Source organism: Schistocerca nitens, chromosome 2 (genome assembly GCF_023898315.1).
Source record: "Schistocerca nitens isolate TAMUIC-IGC-003100 chromosome 2, iqSchNite1.1, whole genome shotgun sequence".
In the NCBI taxonomy this organism is placed as follows: Eukaryota; Metazoa; Arthropoda; class Insecta; order Orthoptera; family Acrididae; genus Schistocerca; species Schistocerca nitens.
The window spans coordinates 736,379,216-736,402,310 of record NC_064615.1 but is presented as its reverse complement, the minus strand read 5'-3'; the positions used below and the strand labels follow the sequence as shown (position 1 = coordinate 736,402,310).

Here is a 23,095-nt window from a genome sequence, read left to right as displayed (position 1 = left end):
TTCCTGACACTTAAACCTATACTCGATGTTAACAAATTTCTCTTCATCATAAACGCTTTCTTGCCATTGCTAGTCTATATTTTATATCCTCTCTACTTCGACCATCATCAGTTATTTTGCTCCCCAAATAGCAAAACTCCTTTACTACTTTAAGTGTCTCATTTCCTAATCTAATTCCTTCAGCATCACCCGACTTAATTCGACTACATTCCATTATCCTCGTTTTGCTTTTGTTGATGTTCATCTTATATCCTCCTTTCAAGACACTGTCCATTCCGTTCAACTGTTCTTCCAAGTCCTTTGTTGTCTCTGACAGTATTACGATGTCATCGGCGAACCTCAAAGTTTTTATTTCTTCTCCCTGGATTTTAATACCTACACCGAATTTTTTCTTTTGTTTCCTTTACTTCTTGTTCAATATACAGATTGAATAACATCGGGGAGAGGCTACAACCCTGTTTCACTCCCTTCCCAACCACTGCTTCCCTTTCATGCCCCTTGACTCTTATAACTGCCATTTGGTTTCTGTACAAATTGTAAATAGCCTTTCGCTCCCTGTATTTTATCCGTGCCACCTTCAGAATTTGAAAGAGAGTATTCCAGTCAACATTGTCAAAAGCTTTCTCTAAGTCTACAAATGCTAGAAACGTAGGTTTGCCCTTCCTTAATCTAGCTTCTAAGATAAGTCGTAGGGTCAGTATTTCCTCACGTGTTCCAACATTTCTACGGAATGCAAACTGATCTTCCTCGAGGTCGGCTTCTACTAGTTTTTCCATTCGTCTGTAAAGAATTCGCGTTAGTAATTTGCAGCTGTGACCTATTAAACTGATAGTTCGGTAATTTTCACAACTGTCAACACCTGCTTTCTTTGGCTTTGAAATTATTATATTCTTCTTGAAGTCTGAGGGTATTTCGCCTGTCTCATACATCTTGCTCACCAGATGGTAGAGTTTTGTCAGGACTGGCTCTCCCAAGGCCGTCAGTAGTTCTAATGGAATGTTGTCTACTCAGGGGGCCTTGTTTCGACTCAGGTCTTTCAGTGCTCTGTCAAACTCTTCACGCAGTATTGTATCTCCCATTTCATCTTCATCTACATCCTCTCCCATTTTCATAATATTGTCCTCAAGTACATCGCCCTTGTATAGACCCTCTATATACTCCTTCCACCTTTCTGGTTTCCCTTCTTTGCTTAGAACTGGGTTTCCATCTGAGCTCTTGATGTTCATGCAAGTGGTTCTCTTATCTCCAAAGGTCTCTTTAATTTTCCTGTAGGCAGTATCTATCTTACCCCTAGAGATACTCGCTTCTACGTCCTTACATTTGTCCTCTAGCCATGCCTGCTTAGCCATTTTGCACTTCCTGTCGATCTCATTTTTGAGACGTTTGTATTCCTTTTTCCCTGCTTCATTTACTGCATTTTTATATTTTCTCCTTTCATCAATTAAATTCAATATTTCTTCTGTTACCTAAGGATTTCTACTAGCCCTCGTCTTTTTACCTACTTGATCCTCTGCTGCCTTCACTACTTCATCCCTCAGAGCTACCCATTCGTCTTCTACTGTATTTCTTTCCCCCATTCCTGTCAATTGTTCCCTTATGCTCTCCCTGAAACTCTGTACAACCTCTGGTTTAGTCAGTTTATCCAGGTCCCATCTCCTTAAATTCCTACTTTTTTGGATTTTCTTCAGTTTTAATCTAAAGTTCATAACCAATAGATTGTGGTCAGAGTCCACAGCTGCCCCTGGAAATGTCCTACAATTTAAAACCTGGTTCCTAAATCTCTGTCTTACCATTATACACTCCTGGAAATTGAAATAAGAACACCGTGAATTCATTGTCCCAGGAAGGGGAAACTTTATTGACACATTCCTGGGGTCAGATACATCACATGATCACACTGACAGAACCACAGGCACATAGACACAGGCAACAGAGCATGCACAATGTCGGCACTAGTACAGTGTATATCCACCTTTCGCAGCAATGCAGGCTGCTATTCTCCCATGGAGACGATCGTAGAGATGCTGGATGTAGTCCTGTGGAACGGCTTGCCATGCCATTTCCACCTGGCGCCTCATTTGGACCAGCGTTCGTGCTGGACGTGCAGACCGCGTGAGACGACGCTTCATCCAGTCCTAAACATGCTCAATGGGGGACAGATCCGGAGATCTTGCTGGCCAGGGTAGTTGACTTACACCTTCTAGAGCACGTTGGGTGGCACGGGATACATGCGGACGTGCATTGTCCTGTTGGAACAGCAAGTTCCCTTGCCGGTCTAGGAATGGTAGAACGATGGGTTCGATGACGGTTTGGATGTACCGTGCACTATTCAGTGTCCCCTCGACGATCACCAGTGGTGTACGGCCAGTGTAGGAGATCGCTCCCCACGCCATGATGCCGGGTGTTGGCCCTGTGTGCCTCGGTCGTATGCAGTCCTGATTGTGGCGCTCACCTGCACGGCGCCAAACACGCATACGACCATCATTGGCACCAAGGCAGAAGCGACTCTCATCGCTGAAGACGACACGTCTCCATTCGTCCCTCCATTCACGCCTGTCGCGACACCACTGGAGGCGGGCTGCACGATGTTGGGGCGTGAGCGGAAGACGGCCTAACGGTGTGCGGGACCGTAGCCCAGCTTCATGGAGACGGTTGCGAATGGTCCTCGCCGATACCCCAGGAGCAACAGTGTCCCTAATTTGCTGGGAAGTGGCGGTGTGGTCCCCTACGGCACTGCGTAGGATCCTACGGTCTTGGCGTGCATCCGTGCGTCGCTGCGGTCCGGTCCCAGGTCGACGGGCACGTGCACCTTCCGCCGACCACTGGCGACAACATCGATGTACTGTGGAGACCTCACGCCCCACGTGTTGAGCAATTCGGCGGTACGTCCACCCGGCCTCCCGCATGCCCACTATACGCCCTCGCTCAAAGTCCGTCAACTGCACATACGGTTCACGTCCACGCTGTCGCGGCATGCTACCAGTGTTAAAGACTGCGATGGAGCTCCGTATGCCACGGCAAACTGGCTGACACTGACGGCGGCGGTGCACAAATGCTGCGCAGCTAGCGCCATTCGACGGCCAACACCGCGGTTCCTGGTGTGTCCGCTGTGCCGTGCGTGTGATCATTGCTTGTACAGCCCTCTCGCAGTGTCCGGAGCAAGTATGGTGGGTCTGACACACCGGTGTCAATGTGTTCTTTTTTCCATTTCCAGGAGTGTATAATCTATCTGATACCTTTTAGTATCTCCAGGATTCTTCCATGTATACAGCCTTCTTTTATGATTCTTGAACCAAGTGTTAGCTATGATTAACTTATGCTATGTGCAAAATTCTACCAGACGGCTTCCTCTTTCATTTCTTAGCCCCAATCCATATTCACCTAATATGTTTCCCTCTCTCCCTTTTCCTACTGCCGAATTCCAGTCACCCATGACTATTAAATTTTCGTCTCCCTTCACTACCTGAATAATTTCTTTTATCTCATCATACATTTCTTCAATTTCTTCGTCATCTGCAGAGCTAGTTGGCATATAAACTTGTACTTCTGTAGTAGGCATAGGCTTCGTGTCTATCTTGGCCACTATAATACGTTCACTATGCTGTTTGTAGTAGCTTACCCGCACTCCTATTTTTTTATTCATTATTAAACCTACTCCTGCATTACCCCTATTTGATTTTGTATTTATAGCCCTGTATTCACCTAACCAGAAGTCTTGTTCCTCCTGCCACCGAACTTCACTAATTCCCACTATATCTAACTATAACCTATCCATTTCCCTTTTTAAATTTTCTAACCTACCTGCCCGATTATGGGATCTGTCATTCCACGCTCCGATCCGTAGAATGCCAGTTTTCTTTCTCCTGATAACGACGTCCTCTTGAGTAGTCCCCGCCCGGAGATCCGAATGGGGGACTATTTTACCTCCGGAATAATTTCCCCTAGAGGACGCCATCATCATTTAACCATACAGTAAAGCTGCATGCCCTCGGGAAAAATTACGGCTGTAATTTCCCCTTGATTTCAGCCGTTAGCAGTACTAGCACAGCAAGGCCGTTTTGGTTAGTTTTGCAAGGCCAGGTCAATCATCCAGACTGTTGCCCGTGCAACTACTGAAAAGGCTGCTGCCCCTCTTCAGGAACCACGCGTTTGTCTGGCCTCTCAACAGATACCCCTCCGTTGTGGTTGCACCTATGGTACGGCTATCTGTATCGCTGAGGCACGCAAGCCTCCCCACCAACGGCAAGGTCCATGGTTCATGTTATATTTAATAATTGTTCAAAAAAGGCGTGAAAAGGAAAGACAGTTGAAAACGTGGAACTACAAACGAATTTCCAGGAAGGGATTGTAAGGCGGACGCGAGAGCTTCGTATATAAAATTAGTTTTTCGTTGGAAAAACAGGAGAAACTGTAATTATCTTGGCATCTAGGACACGTCATAAGCGCTGCATTTTTACAATTACACGGTTATTTTAAAATTTATATACAAAAATAAAATTGGCTTATAGTCATAAAAGGTTTCACTAATCGCACATTTTGGGTAGAAACCAGCGAGGATATCTGGTGATGTACAATTGGATGTATTTTGTTCCAGTCTTCTCGGGATTTATTTATCTCTGTCGATGAGATATGAGCAGTTTTGAAGCTGTTTGATCAAATTCTTTACCAGATGACAAAAACATACATTGCAGGGTTGCACTAGCGGAGTGCTTTAGGGGGAATCACTCTAATGCTGCACGATGTCAATACTTCGTCTTAAATAATCTCGTCGTATGATTGAGGATTTGTTCGTACTTCCACGAGTCAGTTGACAGAGAATATTTATGTACCTGCACGAAGGGCTTTATTTCCAATCCCAAATTTTTCTTTACTTTTCTATTTCAAGCCTTTTATGAAAAATTAATAAATAGAATATAATGAGCATTCTTTCGGTTTATTTTTAGTGTAAGTAAGACAAAAAAATGGCCAACGGAGAGGATTCGCGCACTGGTTGTTCCGTACACACTTACTTACAGTATATATATAGAAAATTCCGGAAATCGAGGATCTCGACGATTTTTCCTGTTATCGACACTGGTACGGGGAAGATATCGGTCCCAAGAGTTTAAGAATTTCCCACAATGTTTTAATTTCAATGTTAAAGTTGGACAACAAATGATAAAAGTAATGGTTCAAATGGCTGTAAGCACTATGGTACTTAACATCTGAGGTCATCAGTCTCCTAGACTTACAACTAATTAAACCTAACTAACCTAAGGACATCACACACATCCATGCCAGAGGCAGTATTCGAAGCTGCGACCGTAGCTGTCGCGCGGTTCCGGATTTAATGAGTGAGTTAGTGAGTATTGAAATATGTGACGTAACAATCGTATCTCTTGACTGCGCTTACTTGTACTCAACATTTTTTTATATCACCAAGGGACGGTAGACCTTAATGTGTGACACAAATTTCAGTTTTATACTTTTACCCTTTCCGGAGAAATAGGGATCTGAACAGTCGGACAGCAGGGCAGACACAGACAGGCAGACGAACAGCAAAGTGATCCTACATGGGTTTCGTTTTTATCGATTGAGATACCGAACCATAAAAATGCTTCCACATAGGGATTCGGCCCCATGACCCACGGATTACCGTTCTGTCTTCTACCCGTTGCGCTAACCGCTGCCTGGAAACCTCCCTAGAATGGCTGATGACTCGCCCGACCCTGGCCAAAATTTTTCTGAACGCCTGGCCATCTGGGGCTGCCACTTCTGTCACTTTCATTTCTGGCTAGGCCCTGAACGTATGAAGGAAATGGGTGATGACGAGTAAGCTCGGTCCTCTTGTCAGGCGACCCAAAACCACTGCTGGCCCTGCACACTCCCTACTGCAAGCATTGCCTGTGAGACGCGACAGTGCCCCATCCGCCGGAAAGACGCGTAACAACATCAACAACAAAATACTAGAATGTAAGGCCCACCGGCTAAGCCAAAGAGTGGAAGTGTCAAGACACTAAACGATATTGCAGTAACTGTGACGTTAATAAGAACGATGCAATGCTTCTTCCGACATGGTGCATGTGCGAAGGAACATTGCATCGTCCTTCTTAACAACACAGTCACCGCAATATCGCACTTATCCGTCGATACCTGACAGCGATTTTAAATTAAAATGTCCTCCCTGTACAGGAAGAACATAATGTGTCTACGAGTACAGGTTGTGACGCAGGAACTACGATATCATCATGGAAGTTTGGGCCTGCAAGTAACACTAAAAGTTTCTTCTGTATTGCTCTTCCTCGAACTCCAACCACTTCTATTGAAACACCACCACTTCCTGGTATCCTTTGCTTTATGCACCTTATGTGTCATCACTTCGGAAAAATGGTTCAAAAATGTTCAAATGTGTGTGAAATCTTATGGGACTTGACTGCTAAGGTCATCAGTCCCTAAGCTTACACACTACTTAACCTAAATTATCCTAAGGACAAACACTCACACCCATGCCCGAGGGAGGACTCGAACCTCCGCCGGGACCAGCCGCAGAGTCCAAGACTGTAGCGCCCTAGACCGCTCGGCTAATCCCGCGTGGCGGAAAAATGGTCGTGTTCACTTTTAGTCAGCTGTGTTTCAGATTTATCTTTTGAACCAAACCAGTACTTAAACAAAAATTCAAATGATTGTACAGTTTCCTCGCTAGTGTTAGTTCCTGCTACATCTTATGACTACAACTCCTATGCTTGGATTTTGGTATCTTCATACTGTTAAGTGTTTCTATTACCAATATCCCAGACGCACTTCCCAATAGCTTTATTAAACCCGTCATATTCTACATGTTTGTGTTACATTTTTCTGTAAGTTATTGCCCGCTATTTAATAGTGCCGCCGTCAATACCTCCTGATGTTCTTATACAGCCATTTGTTAAATAACTGTCCCCATATACGTATACGTAACCTTTTTTTATAATGTAGTGTGTCTGTCGCTCATAATCAGGTGTACCTCGACACTCTTCAATAAATTCACATAACGTACATTTACGTTTGCCTGTCTGACGAGCTTGTCTTCTCATAGCATCACGCACTTGTACTGTGCATCTTGTTAGTCTACGGCCACCTGCAGTAGTTTACTTCTGTCACATCATGCAACAAATAATTAAAAAGTTACACTATTATATAAAAATTTCACTTGGAAACGCTGTACACTTGGCTTGAGCCACAGTTATCACTAGCTGAAATAGAATTCGTCAGGAAGTCAGTAATACCACTGTTGCCTTTTCCATTGTAGCTTCTAATGCACGGCGTAGCGCAGCAACTCGTCGTGTCATGGACTAAACAAGTCGTTGGAAGTCCCCTGCAGTAGTATTGTGCCATGCTACCTCTATAGCCATCCATAATTTTGAAGGTGTTCTCGGTGCAGGATTTTTTGCACAGACGTTTCAATTACGTCCCATATATGTTCGATGGGATTCATGTCGGAATATCTGGGTCGCCATATCATTGGCTCAAATCATCCAGAATGTTCTTCAAACCAATCGCGAGCAGCTGTGACCCGGTGACACAGCCCATTGTCATCCCCCGTCAGCGATAGGTTCACTTGGACCAGACGATCACGTCCATTCCATGCAAACACAGCCCACATCATTATGGAGCCATCACCACCTTGCACAGTGTCTTGTTGAAAACTTGAGTCCAAGGCCACGTGGCGAATGCGCGACATTGGAACCATATATCAGCTCTTCCCAGCTGAAATCGGGACTCATCTGACCAGGCCACGGTTTTCCAGCAGTCTAGGCTCCAACCGATACGGTCACAAGCCCAGGAGAGGCGCTGCAGGTTATGTCGTGTTGTTAGCAAAGCCACTCCCATCGGTACGAGTACCTTTGTCGTGCGAGCTATATTGTTTTCTGCGGTTACTCCGCTCAGTGTTAGTTGTCTGTTACCACTGAAAACTCCACGTAAACGGTGCTGCTCTCGGTCGTTAAGATAAGGACGTCGGCCACAGCGTTGTCCGTGGGGAGAGGTAATAACTGAAATTTGGTGTTCTCCGCACACTCTTGACACTGTGGTTCTCGGAATATTGGATTCCCTAACGATTTCCGAAATGGAATGTCCCGTGGATCTAGCTCCAACTATTATGACCTGTTCAAACTCTGCAAATTCCTTCGAGTGGTCACAATCCCGCAGAACATCTTTTCGCATGAATTACCTGGGTACAAATGACAGCTTCACCAATGCACTGTCCTTTCATATCTTGAGTACGCGAGATTACTGCTATCTGTATATGTTCATAGCGCTATCCTGTGACTTTGGCCCTCAGTAGATACAGTCTTAACTTATGAAGTCAATGGTATTTTTGTAGCCAAGAGTAGTATCGAAGTCCCTTAGCACCCTCTCAACATGGAAGGATTATTATAGCGTCTCTTGGTCTCGTTCTTTCCCCCTTTCTAGCCCTTCTCAGTTCACATCGTTAACTCCCAAACTGTTCATCGGTATGAATGCTGTGTGTGAGGCCAGCTATCGTTGACAGTCCACACCCCCAAAAATTCACTTAATAGGTTAATAAACGTGGCGACTGTGTAAGACTATGCATCCTGACACAAGCTTACAACAAGGGTGCTACCGGCTTGAGCTTTACCTTGCTCATCATACACCTGGCCAGTCTACCACAAAGAAGCAGCGGATGAGGGGGAGGGAGGGGGCAGGGGAAGCGAGAGAGGCTACAAACACTGACAAACCCAGCACATACGACTCTGACATTGATGCAAATGTACTTCTAATTTGTTAGATACGTCTTTTTCTTTATTTGTTTATTTATTTACACGTCAAGTTCCGTAGGATCAAATTGGGGAGTAAATCTCCAAGGTCATGGAACGTATCAGTACATAAATTACAACACAAAATTAATAACCGATAACAATAAAATGTTTATAAACCCGAAAAAAGTCAAGCCATAAGTTTACGTAATCGTAATCAACAATACAACAAGAATGAGCTCCATTTTTCAAAGAACTCCTTGACAGAATAGAAGGAGGGAACCATGAGGAAACTCTTCAGTTTCGATTTGAAAGCGCGTGGATTACTGCTAAGATTTCTGAATTCTAATGGTAACTTATTGAAAATGGATGCAGCAGTATACTGCACCGGCCGCGGTGGTCTCGCGGTTCTAGGCGCTCAGTCCGGAACCGCGCCACTGCTACGGTCGCAGGTTCGAATCCTGCCTTGGGCATGGATGTGTGTGATGTCCTTAGGTTATTTAGGTTTAAGTAGTTCTAAGTTCTAGGGGACTGATGACCGCAGATGTTAAGTCCCATAGTGCTCAGAGCCATTTGAACCATTTATACTGCACACCTTTCTGCACAAGAGTTAAGGAAGTCCGATCCAAACGCAGGATTGATTTCTGCCGAGTATTAACTGAATGAAAGCTGCATATTCTTGGAAATAAGCTAATATTGTTAACAAGAAATGACAGTAAGGAATATATATATATATATTGACAGGCCAATGTCAAAATACCCAGACTCAGTGAACAGGGGTCGACAAGAGATTCGTGAACTTACACCACTTATTGTCCGAACCACCCGTTTCTGAGCCAAAAATATCCTTTTAGAATGGGAAGAGTTACCCCAAAATATAATACCATACGACATATGCGAATGAAAATAAGCAAGGTAGACTAATTTTCGTGTCGAACGATCACTCACTTCAGATACCGTTCGAATAGTAAAAATGACAGCATCAAGCCCTTGACCAAGATCCTGAAAGTGGGCTTTCCACGACAATTTACTATCTATCTGAACACCTAGAAATTTGAACTGCTCAGTTTCACTAATCAAGTGCCCATTTGTGAAATTAAAACATCTTTCCTCTCTGGTTACAAGGAAGTACTGATGGGTCATGATCTCCCTAACGTGTACCAAATGCTAAAGTAAAGACGATTTCATCGAATTAAGTAGGACACTTGCTGGTAAATACGCCAGTAATGATTTCCATCTTTTTCCTGAGAATTAATAATCATCGTCTCTTAATGACAATTTTCGGACTTCACGTTCACTTAACGTAGAGCACGATAAGATAACGAGAACGGCTCCACCTATATCTGTGTCATGCGCTCAGTTGTTAAATCATACAGTGAAATATCATAAAAGTATATATTTTATTACAGTGGCCTTAGCAAACGATTAACTAGCACATATTTTCCATTTCTGGACAGAATTCTATGAGCTGGTTAATCACGGGGAAGCTGATTTGCGACCGAATGTGGTAGTCGTTTGGTTAAAGAGACGTTCAAAGTGTTTACAGAATAAGCAACTCGTAGCAGTTAAAGAAACAATATTACTCAGTATCTTATGCTGATTACCGTTGCTTAGGGGAGACAGAATGTGATAGTGAGCGGATGCGGCTCCAGCACTGTGACCGAGCAGGGTGACTCGCTCCGGGTCGCCACCAAAGACCTCGATGTTCCTCTGCACCCAGCGGAGCGCCTCTGTTTGGTCCTTAAGACCCATGTTTCCGGGAACGACGTCGTCGCTAGTGCTCAAAAAACCTGCAATAATTCAGCTGCATAGAAACAGTCGTAGTGAGAGAGATACCTGAAGTTACATTTATTCTGAACAAGTGTCAGAATTTCTGAAACAAATTAATGATTGACTTTTATTTCGTAATACTGTATTGTTTTCATCATTACTAAAACCTACTAAAGCATAAAAAAATAGAAAATTATGATTTAAAACAATTGTCAGTAATTATTAATACATAAAGCACAAGCTATGAAACTATTTACCACTGAGTTTCTAAGAAGCAACTACAGCAGACGATCGTAAAAGTACTCCATAAAAGTTTATAAAAATTCTCTCACTTAATATTGTAAGTAGGCTGTTTAGGTTTTTGTATTGGTAACGCCACGTAGCGCTCTGTATGAAAATCACTGGCTGTGCTGTGTGCAGTTCGTGGCTGGGTGGCATTGTTGGAATAGTCGCTATTGTAGTGTTGAGCAGTTGGCTGTTAACAGCGCCTAGCATTGCGCAGTTGGAGGTGAGCCGCCAGTAGTGGTGGATGTGGCGAGAGAGATGGTGGAGTTTTGAGGGCGGATGATCTGGACGTGTGTCCATCAGAGACAGTGAATTTGTAAGACTGGGTGTCATGAACTGCTATATATTATGACTTTTGAACACTATTAAGGTAAATACATTGTTTGTTCTCTATCAAAATCTTTCATTTTCTACCTATGCCTATCAGTAGTTAGTGCCTTCAGTAGTTTCAATCTTTTATTTAGCTGGCAATAGTGGCGCTCGCTGTATTGCAGTAGTTCGAGTAACGAAGATTTTTGTGAGGTAAGTGATTTGTGAAAGGTATAGGTTAATGTTAGTCAGGGCCATTCTTTTGTAAGGATTATTGAAAGTCAGATTGCGTTGCGCTAAAAATACTGTGTGTCAGTTTATTGATGTTCTGAATAAGTAAAGAGAGAAATGTCTGTGCACATTCAGTTTTTGCTCAGCTGTTTGAAAATCAAATAACGTAAGGGGTTTATCAGCACAGTAATTCACTAATTTTTCTAAGGGGACGTTTCAATATACATAATGGTAACCATATTTCTCATAATTATCGATAAAGTTATTGATGTAGTTTGTCTAGATTCTCAAATGGTTGTCGAATATTCGAGACTGGATTTAGGTGTTTAGGGGGATAGGAATGACGTAACCTTGGAAAGATATTTCCATATATTTTCTTGCTGGATGTAAATGTGTTTTCGCTGTAAACGAGCATTACTAAGCAGTAAGAGGATGTGGTTGTCTGGAAAAGAGGAGGATGGAATGGAGCGAATTTCCTGGGAGCATGCGCAGCAGAGTGAGTGCAGATTCGGACACCGGAGCCAAAACTAAGTGATGTCATTGGGTCGTTTTCTAAGCCTGGATGATGTCATACGGTTTGAAGGACTTAAGGAATTTTGTAGAGAAAACAGGAGAGTCAGATTGCATGATTATTGCGTGTTGAGCAGTGGAAACAATTTTCCGATTCACGGAAGACGAGGAAAAACAGGGAGGATGTAGGACAAATGCCTTGCGGAACACAATTAAAGGGTAACTTTTTCAAATCCCCATAGCGAAGCAAAAGTTTGACATGTGGCTCAAAGGTGCCTACTGCCTTCCTCTGCAACGGTGCAAAAACGTGGCACCCTGTACGTCACCCTATGGCTCGGCGGCGCTTCAAACAGCAAGGTTCCAACACGTGCGAAATAAAGGTCAGAGCTCAGCGGTTCATCTGAATTGCAAGGTGCGTTAATGATGTCACACTGGCACCAAATTTCGCCAAAATTCTGCTCAATGCCATCACAGACGTGTAACACGATGGGGAGGTCGCCACAACGCCTCTCATCCAAATCTCACCGCTTCTATTGACGCCTCTGAGATGGAGGTCAAAACCGGGACTCCCAGGCTTTAAAATGCGCAGTGTCCTTATGGGTGGCCGAGCATATCGTCGTTCAGGATCAACACGAGAGTGCTTCAAAGGGTGGCATAAAAGGAGTCAATCAAACCACTCCTGCAGTTGGATTATTGGATCCACACATTTAGCGGTCAAAAACAACAGGTCGCAGTGCGAAGAGCAACATAACGACATTATAGACAACCTTAGACAACGCTAACACCCCCGGAAGATTAATAATTTCTATAAGGGTTTCATGGGCCTGTAACCACATTGCACGTGATCTTCTTCGCCCTAGGAATATGTTACATTTCATGTCGGTGTATAAAAATAATTACCCTAGCGGACTTACATCGGCTCTCAGGCGTCATACATTTTCTCGCGTAGTGAACATGGGCAGCCCCTAATATCCTTTCAGGAAATAGTACTGCAGAAGGTACGTAAGCGACAAGGGGATGTGCTCTTATTGCACCTCAAAGTGCCAGCACGTCTATTTTAGACGTTGGAATGTTAACGAAGCCTCTGCCAAGTTTACCCAGCCACGTGCAGGCATGTCCGTCCTTTCCCAAGTTTTACACGTCGCTCTTCTTTTTTTTTTTTTTTTGAGGGCGACAGCAACTACAAGCAAACAGACAGGTAGCTCTCTTACTACGATAACGCGGAATGTAACGCAACCACAATTTTTACTCTTGTGTAAAGGGTAGAACCACTAAAAACCGTTCAAAACCATTAGACGAATTTTGAACTTAATCCAAAGCAGCAAAGGGTGTTATTGCTTTTTCAGATCTCCTTTTCTCGCATTCCTGTGGCGTGATAACGCGGAAGGGAGGGAGGGGGTGGAGGGGAGGAGAAGGGTGGCCACGGTGACATAGACACACGCCTGAATAAAACGGCAAAGGGTCTCTCTAAGATCATTCCGCAACACTCTCTGGGCGTACGCAGCCATTCATACATAGATTCCTTCGCACCGGTGCGACAAGCTACCATTTCGACACACCTCATTTGAGTGATGCTACGTCACTGCAGTAAGCGATCTTTTTGACGTTTTATTCACTCACATGTCTCCCTCGCACTCCCCCCCCCCCCCCCCCCCTTGCCCACCCCGAGATCACTCTACAGCTGGGCGCGAAACAGCGCTGAAACATCATAAACACCCTTTGCTGCTTCGGATCGAGTTCAAATCTCCTTGAATGGGTTTAAACGATCGCTAAATTGCGGTCGCGCTACACTCCAAAGACGTCAGATCACGTTCAATGGGTTTGCAGGCCCACGATGTCCTTAGAAAAGGGTTGAATCATCCTGGGGGAGCGTCTGCACTGTGAAAGGTTGTTAAGAACTTCGTCCTGTCGCTCATTACACTGCGAACTGCAGTTTTCGACAACGAAATGTCTGGGAACCAAAGACCTAGTGGAAGTGATGATTTCATTGACTCCTTTTATGTCAACCCCCGTCGCGTTTTATTGTCGATTCTGAGCCGCGGCGTGCCTGAAATGTTTTGCTCGGCCACCCATAGGAAAACTGCGCGGTTTCATCACTGGGCGACGCGGTTCTGACATCCAACGCGGAGGCATCAAGAGAATGTGTGAAATGTGGGTAAGAGGGGCTATCACAACCTTCCCATTGATACGTCCGTGGTGGGGTTGGAAAGAACTGTGGTGAAATTTGGTGCCACTGTGACATCATTAACCCACCTTACACTTCACACGGACTTCCTAGCTCTGACGTTTTAACGCATGTGTCGACACTTTGCTGTTTGAAGCGTCGCTGAGCCCGAAAGTAGCATTCAAGCTGCCACGCTTTTGCACCGTTACAGAGCTCATTTCATATTTGTTCGTAATGATGGGAGACAATTAAGTGGTTTCGAAAGAGTGAACCTTTAACTGTGTTGCCCAATGTGGATGACTTCAGTGCACATTGCTTCAACTGCTATGAAAGAAAATATTTTGTGTGTAGGTATCAAAAATCCACCGTGTCGCTGGGAATTAGAAATGACGTCCTGAATCATAACAACAACCAAACTTGTGTCCAGAATTTCTTTTATCCAATGGTACTTAGAAAGCTAAACAATAACGCTGGTAGTCATTATTTTTAGATGTAGCGTTGCATTTATACATTTTCTCTAGAGGTTACCGAACTTATCTAATGAATCATTTGCAAATACTTATATCATGGTGTACAAGAGGATAGTGCGTGTTTCTGGAGAGGAAGGATACCATCTTCTCTAAAACATTTACTAATTACAGTCGTCCTAAAGGTCATATAATTAAGATATTGTGGACTGTTTTTGTTATAAATGTACCAGGAACACTAATCTGTCAATAAGTTAGTTAGTTAGTTAGTTAGTTTCAAAAATGGTTCAAATGGCTCTGAGCACTATGGGACTCAACTGCTGAGGTCATAAGTCCCCTAGAACTTAGAACTACTTAAACCTAACTAACCTAAGGACAACACACACATCCATGCCCGAGGCAGGATTCGAACCTGCGACCGTAGCGGTCGCGCGGTTCCAGATAGTTAGTTAGTTAGTCTGTTCCTTTCATGTACCATGGATCATTTTGGACGATAAATCGTCATGATGTGGAACGAGTCATTTTACATTCTTCTTGCAAATTAATCTGTACGTCTATTTGTACTCTAAACACCACCACATATTTTTCCCTCGAAATGAAAACAAGATATACAGACTGAGTTAGCAATTCCTATCCACCACCTTTTACACATTACAAGCATACAAATTCTTCTACGGAATAGAAGGAGTTGTCAAGGAAAAACTTTTTCAATTCATTTTCAAATTTTACCTTGCTTTCTGTTAGACATTTTATATCACTGGATAAGTGTGGTCGAAAAATTTTGTTGCAGCGTTGTGCACCCCTTTCTGTGCTACAGACAACCTTAATGTTGCGTAATGAAGGTCATTCTTTCTTCTAGTATTTTGATTATGTACCTCATTGTTCCTTTAGAACTGTAGTGGATTATTTACAAAAAACTTCATGAGGGAATAAATATACTGTTAAACAGTAGTCAGAATGTTCAACTATTTAAACCAATGTCTACAAGATGATCGCGGGTTAGCACCACATATAATTTTGCAACACCTTTTCGGGCAATGAAGAGATTCTTTCTTAAAGATGAGTTACCCCAGAATATTTTTCCATATAACATTACTGAGTGAAAATAAGCAAAATAAGTCAAATTACTGATTTCCCTCTCCCCGAAATTTGCTATGATTCTAAGTGCAAATGTGGCTGAACTAAGTTGTTTTGGGAGTTCCAAAATGTGTTTTTTCCAATTTAAATTCTCATCAATATAGACGCCCAAGAATTTTGAAGTTTCCGCCCTGTGTATTATTTCATCATCATCTGTTACATTTATCACTGGTGCAGTACCCCTAAAGGTGCAGAAATGAATATGATGTGTGTTTGTGAAATTCAGGGTGAGACCATTCGCAGAAAATCAATGATACTTCTGAGAACTCTGTTCACCATTTCTTCCATTTCTATGTGTATCCTGGGAGTTATTGCAGTACTGGTGTCATCTGCAAAAAGAACTAATTCTGCACGTTGTACGTTAGATGGTAGATCCCTTACATATATGAGAAATAATAGTGGACCTAAGATTGAGCCTTGGGGAACACCAAAAGTGGTTTCTCACCAGTCAGAATTATGTCCCTGGATTCTGTTGGTTAGATACAACATGGCCCATTGGTTGGCTATACCACCAATCTCATAAAACTTAAACTTATCTAGGGGTATATAATGATTCACGCAATGAAATGCCTTTGATAGGTTACAGAAAATACTTACCATGCTATTTTGTTATTTAATACTTGTAATATCTGGTGTGTGAGCTTGTAAATGGCATTCTCAGTAGAGTACCCCTTCTGAAACGATATTATTGTTGCCAAGGTAAGATACTGTTCTAGAATACATCACCCTCTCAAGAATTTGGAAAACGATGCCAGCAGTGAAGTAGGTCAGTAGTTAGTGATGTCCGTCTTATCACCTTTCTTAATGAGGGGTTTAACAACGGAATATTTTAGTCTCTCTGGAAAAATGCCTTGAGTTAGTGATGCATTATGTATTTCAGACAATACCTGACTTATCGTATGGGAACAAATCGTTAGTGCCCTATTGGAAACACAGTCAAAACTAGAAGAACTTTTATTCTTGAGAGAATTTATGACCCTCTTAATTTCAGAAGTAGAAGTTGGCGGTGCATTAATATGACGCAATTTTATGAAAGTTACTTCTTCAACATATAGCTTTTATTCCTTACCCAGTAATCCGAGCCGGTAATTTATGCTGACGAATACTACGTCGTTATCTACAAAGAAGTGGGGTGTCCAGGTGTCACTTCTTCCTCTTAGAAAACACCCGCCATGTATCCAAACTATGACAGCTTTTAGAGTCCCATTCGACGAAGTTAACTGTAACATCGGAAATCGAGATACAGAATTCAACTGTATAGTGACACTCAGCCTACTTTAGCTGTACGATTATCAATTTTCAAGCTTCCCCAACTGACAGAGATGTAAGTTTTATTAAAGGATGCGTACCGACGGGCTATGAACATTAAGGTACAGACAGTCCTCGCTGCCGGATGCTGCACCATTGACTAGTTGTGGACACGCCGATCCAGGCTGGAGTGCGTCTCGAACACCGCTCCATTCTCCCTTGGTCACAGGAGGCTGGAGAAGTACAACTATTTACAAATATATAAACATCTAAACATCTGCAATATGGGCAATAACATTAATCTTTCAGTTTGTAGAAGCTAAATAATACAGAGAAGTAAAATGAAACAGGAGAAGTGTAGTTTAAATTATTTCACAGGCAACATGTATAGTTTCTTAGATGCATAGCAAACGGATGACTGGCGTCTGGTTACTGAGTATCGAACAGTTAAGTATATTATTGTTATTATAGTAAAATAGCTACATGTCTCTTCGCTTCTGTTTGCTCTTGAGAGTGTTCTGTCAAGATCTGAGAAAGGAAGGACGCGCCTGGGTTTGGTTGGCTAAACTTGGAAGAGGTTTCGTTAAAATTCCAATGTTTAAATTGGACATGCAGACACTGTGCGGTGCAATTAAAGCAAATCACTTTCTCGTTTACGTACCCTCTATAGCGCTATTGTCTGAAATCATACTGGAAGCTGCCACCGTTCACTATTAATGTTACACACTTCTAGAGGTTGTAGAGGGACATAATTGTTCAATTTTTCTGTAGGACGTCATGTCCGGAAACGTCATCCAACGACGCTACACAGCATCAAAGTTACAGGTGCCGGCGCCTGAGAATATATATATACACACTGTTGTTGGTAAGAAATTAGGGCATGCAACTTTCAGAGGTCATATTACGGTCCAAAACAAGAAAAGAGTCCAGTAAACATGGGGCCTAAAATGCAGAGTTGAGGAGCTATGAGCACTTGCTCATCTTCGCTAGTGTGAAACACATCTCCTCTATTGAACAAGTGCTTACAGCTGTTAAGGTATGCATTTTGCAGCCCATGTTTACTAGAGGTTTTTCTTCTATTGGTCCACAGTACTACCTCTGAAGGTTACCTACCCTACAATCTTAGCAACAACAGTATCGGTAAAGGTATTCCACTGTCGGAGGTTTCAGAACAATTTTCGCTTGTTACTTTAGATCTGTTACTTTCCGATACAGGGATCCTTGCCTCCAACTGATACATTTATCCTTCTCCATCATCCTTGAAATTTTTTAACATCATCACGGTATCAACCATTATAAGTACATACAAACAGGATGTTTCTGTAATAGCGTGCAGAAATATAACAGGACGTAGAGGACGTTCCACTGAACAATGTGAGGTAGGGAACATGCGGACGGAGAAGCCAGGTTAAAAAGATGTGGAAGTTACTTGTCAACCATTTTGTCTAGCATTACAGTTTCTCAGTTTATTTACAAGGAAGATGCGTACAAGTCTACACGAACTGTGCTTTTTGTTTATATGTACATTCATTATTTCCTGCAAGGAAACAAGGAGGACGAGCCTGATTACTAGGAAGTCACGATGCACTTTTTTTACTCTACTTGTCCATAAGATAGCTCTGTTGTATCGTATTTACATTGTCCCATGACAGAATGTACTATGAATCAACAGCATAACTGTGTACCGCCTCACTGCAGTGCGTATGTTCGCAACCATCTCAGTGCTGTATTTCCTGGTCGCTGGAATGGGAGGGGAGGTCCTATTCCATGGCCTGGGAGGTCACCTGATCTGAATGCCCTGATTCTTTCCTATGGGGATATCTAAAGTCACTTGTGTATTAGACCCCAGTTTATACGGAGATGGAATTAGTTGCCAGAATTCTAGCTGCCTGTGATGTGATTCACAACATACCAGGAATATTTGTCAGGGTGCGTCAGGGTCTTTTTCGCCGAGGTCATGCTTGAATTGAGGTTGATTGCCATGAGTTTCAGCACATTTTTGTAAGATACAGTACAAACGGTACGTTCATTGTGTCAATGGTGGCATTAGCCGTAACTAATGTAAATAAAAAAGTACACTGTAATGTAATTTTATCCCTATTATCCTTCTCCGTCCCGAGGTTCCCTACGTCAAATTGTTCAGAGGAGCATCCTTTACGTCTTGTAAAAGTTTTGCACGCTCTTACGGAAACTCCCAGTATACAGGCACTTACACGCTCTGTAGCGGCGTTGGATGGCGTTACCGGAAGTATGTTTCTATGTAAAACTTGATCTAATAAGTCTCATCTACAATCTCTAGAAGTGTGTAACATGAATTATGAAACACCCTGTACAGTATGACGACTGAGAGCCAATGGAAGCCGCTAAGGGCTTTTCCTTTAGATGCTCATATGAAATCTGACATATTCCAAGGACGAAGAAGACTCATCGATGAAGTGACACAAAGGAAAAGTTTGAAAGAACAGTTTCTACATCAGTCATTGGCGGAACGAAAAGAAAAACGAAATAGTCGTATGGCGCTGATGACCGGGAACCCGTAGCTGGGGAAGTTCTGCCGCCGAGTTGCAAGTTTTATCAATTCACCGCAGACTGGACGACTTACATGTCCATGATGATGCAATGATGATGACGACAACACAATGCTCGGTCCCTGAGCGAAGAAAATCTCTGTCATGTCTGGGAGCACATGCGTGGCCAAAATGTGGTTACGAAACTGATACTCTTGTTCCATTATCTGATAACGTGATCACTGAGGCGTTTGACATTGAATTACTGAAGTGCGTGTACACAGAAAATGATTTAACACGTCCACACGTCACTGTTGCCAAATTTGTATACTTTTCCTTTGAGCTGACTTTTAATTACTTCACTGAACTCTGCAATTAAACTCAAATAAGTGAAGAAGATTTGACAATACAGTAACTTCTGTTTTCTTAAATGTGAATCTCTAATTACAGCAGGTGCCCTCATATATTGTTTCAAGCTAATGTTAACCTTTTGCCAAGTAAAAGTTAGTTTATAACTTGTGAATCTACTGGTCATAATTGTGCATTTTTTGTCTAGAGAAGAGTGCGTCTGCAGTCTTTGAATGCGGTAACCTTCAAACGCGGTTTGTACGCAGTACAGACCTTTACAGATAAATGACCTTGATGGGTGGTAAAACAGACATACCTCAGCATTTTAGAACAATTTTATTCATTTTGAGTCGTTTTAGCTGGGGTTCTTGTTGGTTAAAATGCGAGACCCCAGATTTAGTGCACACATTGGGCAACGTATTCTTCGTGGCAGGTGGAGACTGCACCAGATATCTAAAAAGGTTTATTTGCATGTCATGGAATAAAAAAGATTGTCCGCCCATTCCTACCACATCGCCAACATCATCATAGTCACGAGCATCGTGAGCATCGTGGAACAGAAATAAGCTGCACATTTCTTCTAATCTTTAGTTTAAATATAACAAAATATATCTTTAAAAAGTTGATGTTGTTTAATTCACTTTATCTACTTGCCTGGAACCGAAGATTATCCACGGGCGATTCTGCATAAGGTATGCCTTCAAAGCTATACATGGTTTTATTTGTGTACGTTGTTCTGATCTGTCCTCTCAGCGTACCAGCATCGATATCCACCATGACGTACTCCTGTGCCTGCATAGATTGTTATTTTGAAATTCATAACTGCGAATATGTAAAAGCATAACAACGTAAAAGAAATTTAAATTATTTTCAAATAATAATTTGCAAAAAAAACTAGAAGCCGGTATGTAGGATACTAAGCTTCGTCTCTGACAGCGATAAATGAATGTAATATGTAGTATACACTGCAGCGATACCCAAAATGAGTTGTTTTTTCAGCGTTATGCGGTAATAACCCTTCACACGTACCCTCGTGCTGTCACACAGGTCACACCAACATCTCGGGATGTCAGGTTTCCACCTGAAATTAGTAGTTCAAACGTGGTACATGTTGTGATGGGAACTCTGCGTGCAATACAACTGAACTATTGGGTATTTCCCCTTGCACGTACCTCGATCTTCATCTCTGATACATGTCGTTCCCAATGGATGCACGTGAGTCAGTTGGTCAGGGAAGCATTTGTCTTTCGGAAGCGATTGCTGGAGTATCGAAGTACGCTGTTGTGAGGAAATAGATGTACAGATGTACACGGTATGCTCAGTAATGAAGCGCGTTCGTTTCTACTGTTTCCATACGTCTCAGTATTTAAGCACAGAAGAACGAATCATTAATGCATATATGTCACCAGTTAATACCATGGGCCGGAATGGGAGTCAAAAGCGGATTCCTGTCTTCCGCGAGCAGAGAGCGATACCCTGCCAACTTAATGCGGACGCTCTGCGCGCAAGTGCAGAGTCCTGGTCGCAGTGCTCCGGTGGCCATATTTAAAACCGATACTTACGTAAAACAACACGCCTCTTAGAGCCTCAGAATAGAAATGAATTTGGATTGAGCATAGCGTATTGTTCCTGTCGGCAACATCAACCCGAAATAATCACGTAATGTAGATATGACTTCGTTGTTTGAATTTTTCGCTAATTACACACATCTACTCAGTACCAAATCTACGTTTGTTAACAAATGTACGTTTTCATTGGGTTTCAAGTGTAATGTGTGATAGGATTGAGGATTTTTGGCAGGGAGGACGCAGAATGGGATGGAGAGTCATTACAGAAGTGCGCTCACGGATGTGTGTTGGAATCCTTCCTATTAATGTTTTGTTATATTAACGACGTTTCGGACAATATTAATAGAAAGCTCAGACTTTTCGTAGGTGTTGCAGTTATCTATAATGGCGCTCTGTCTAAAAGAAGCTGCACAAATATTCAGTGAGGTCTTTATAAGATTTCAAAATGGTACAAAGACCGGTAAACTGATTTAAATGTTCAGAAAAGTAAAATTCTCCACTTTACAAAACGAAAAAGATGTAGTATCCTATGAGTATAGTATCAGTGAGTTACGGCTGGAATAGATCAGCTCATACAAATATGTGGGTGTGACAATTTGTAGGGGTATGAAATGGAAGGATCAAATAGTCGTAAGCTGAGTCTGGATAAAGCAGGTGGTAGATTGCGGTTCATTGGCAGAACACAAGGGAATTGCAATCACTCCACAAAGGAGACTGGATACAAAACACTCAGCGACCAGATTGGTTCAAATGGCTCTGAGCACTATGAGACTTAACTTCTGATGTCATCAGTCGCCTAGAACTTAGAACTAATTAAACCTAACTAACCTAAGGACATCACACACATCCATGCCCGAGGTAGGATTCGAACCTGCGACCGTAGCGGTCCCTTGGTTCCTGACTGTAGCGCCTAAAACCGCACGGCAACTCCGACCGGCACTCAGCGACCCATCCTGGAATACTGCACAAGTATGTGGAACGCATACCAAATAGGTCTAAAAGGAAGTATTGAACGGATACAAAGAAGGGCACCACGAATGGTCACAGATTGTTTCGACCCATGGAAGTGTGTGACGAAGAAGCTGAAAGAACTGAACTGACATACCCTTGAAGTTACTTAGAAAGCTCCACAACCAACTTTGAGTGATGACTGTAGGTATATATTACAGTCCCCTGCGTATCGCTCCGAATGAAATCGCTACGACAAGATTAGACTAGCTACAGTGCTCTCAGAGGCATTCAAGCAATCGTTCTTCCCCCTCTCTACATGTGAAAGGAGCGGGAAAGAAGCACTAATAAATAATACAATGGGACGTAACAAGTGCCATGCACCTGCAAACAGCGGAAGGAAGATTAGGCTTTAACGTCCTATTGACTGCAACACTAAGCTTGATCATCCTCTTCTAAAATTCTGCTAAGCGGTATGAACTCCAAACCAGATAGTTCTGGCGGAGGAAATCAAAAAAGTTCCAAGAAGGGTCGCGCATTTTGTATCATGATGAAATGGTGGTGAGAGTGTCACGGATGTGGTGAGAGAATTGCAGTGGTAATCTTTAAACCAAAGGTTTTCACGAAATTATAACCACCTACTTTCTCCTTCAAATGACGAAGTATTTTGTGACCCGTACGTAAAAAGAGAGTCGAGAAAATATTTTGCTGATTCCCACCTATGACCACCATCATAACATGCAAGTAATCAGAGTTGGATCGGAAAGATTAAAATGTTGTTTCTGCCAGGTGCTATCCGAGATTGCAACGGTAGAAAAAGTCTAAAAGTGGTTCTTCGACCGGTAGATACATAGCCAGAAAGTGGTTC

General features: G+C 42.6%; 1 protein-coding gene across 3 annotated transcripts in view; it reads right to left on the bottom strand.

Annotated features, from left to right (window-relative positions):
- LOC126234595 (esterase FE4-like) overlaps positions 1–23,095 on the bottom strand; it is a 107,290-nt gene that overhangs the window by 49,311 nt on the left and 34,884 nt on the right. For all 3 annotated transcript variants that reach the window (XM_049943310.1, XM_049943312.1, XM_049943311.1), the window contains exons 3-6: positions 20,366–20,503; positions 16,958–17,089; positions 16,678–16,828; positions 10,340–10,525 (exon numbers count right to left, since the gene is read on the bottom strand). In XM_049943310.1, coding sequence (XP_049799267.1) covers positions 10,340–10,525; positions 16,678–16,828; positions 16,958–17,089; positions 20,366–20,503 — 607 coding nt within the window. The remainder of the gene's footprint in view (positions 1–10,339; positions 10,526–16,677; positions 16,829–16,957; positions 17,090–20,365; positions 20,504–23,095) is intronic.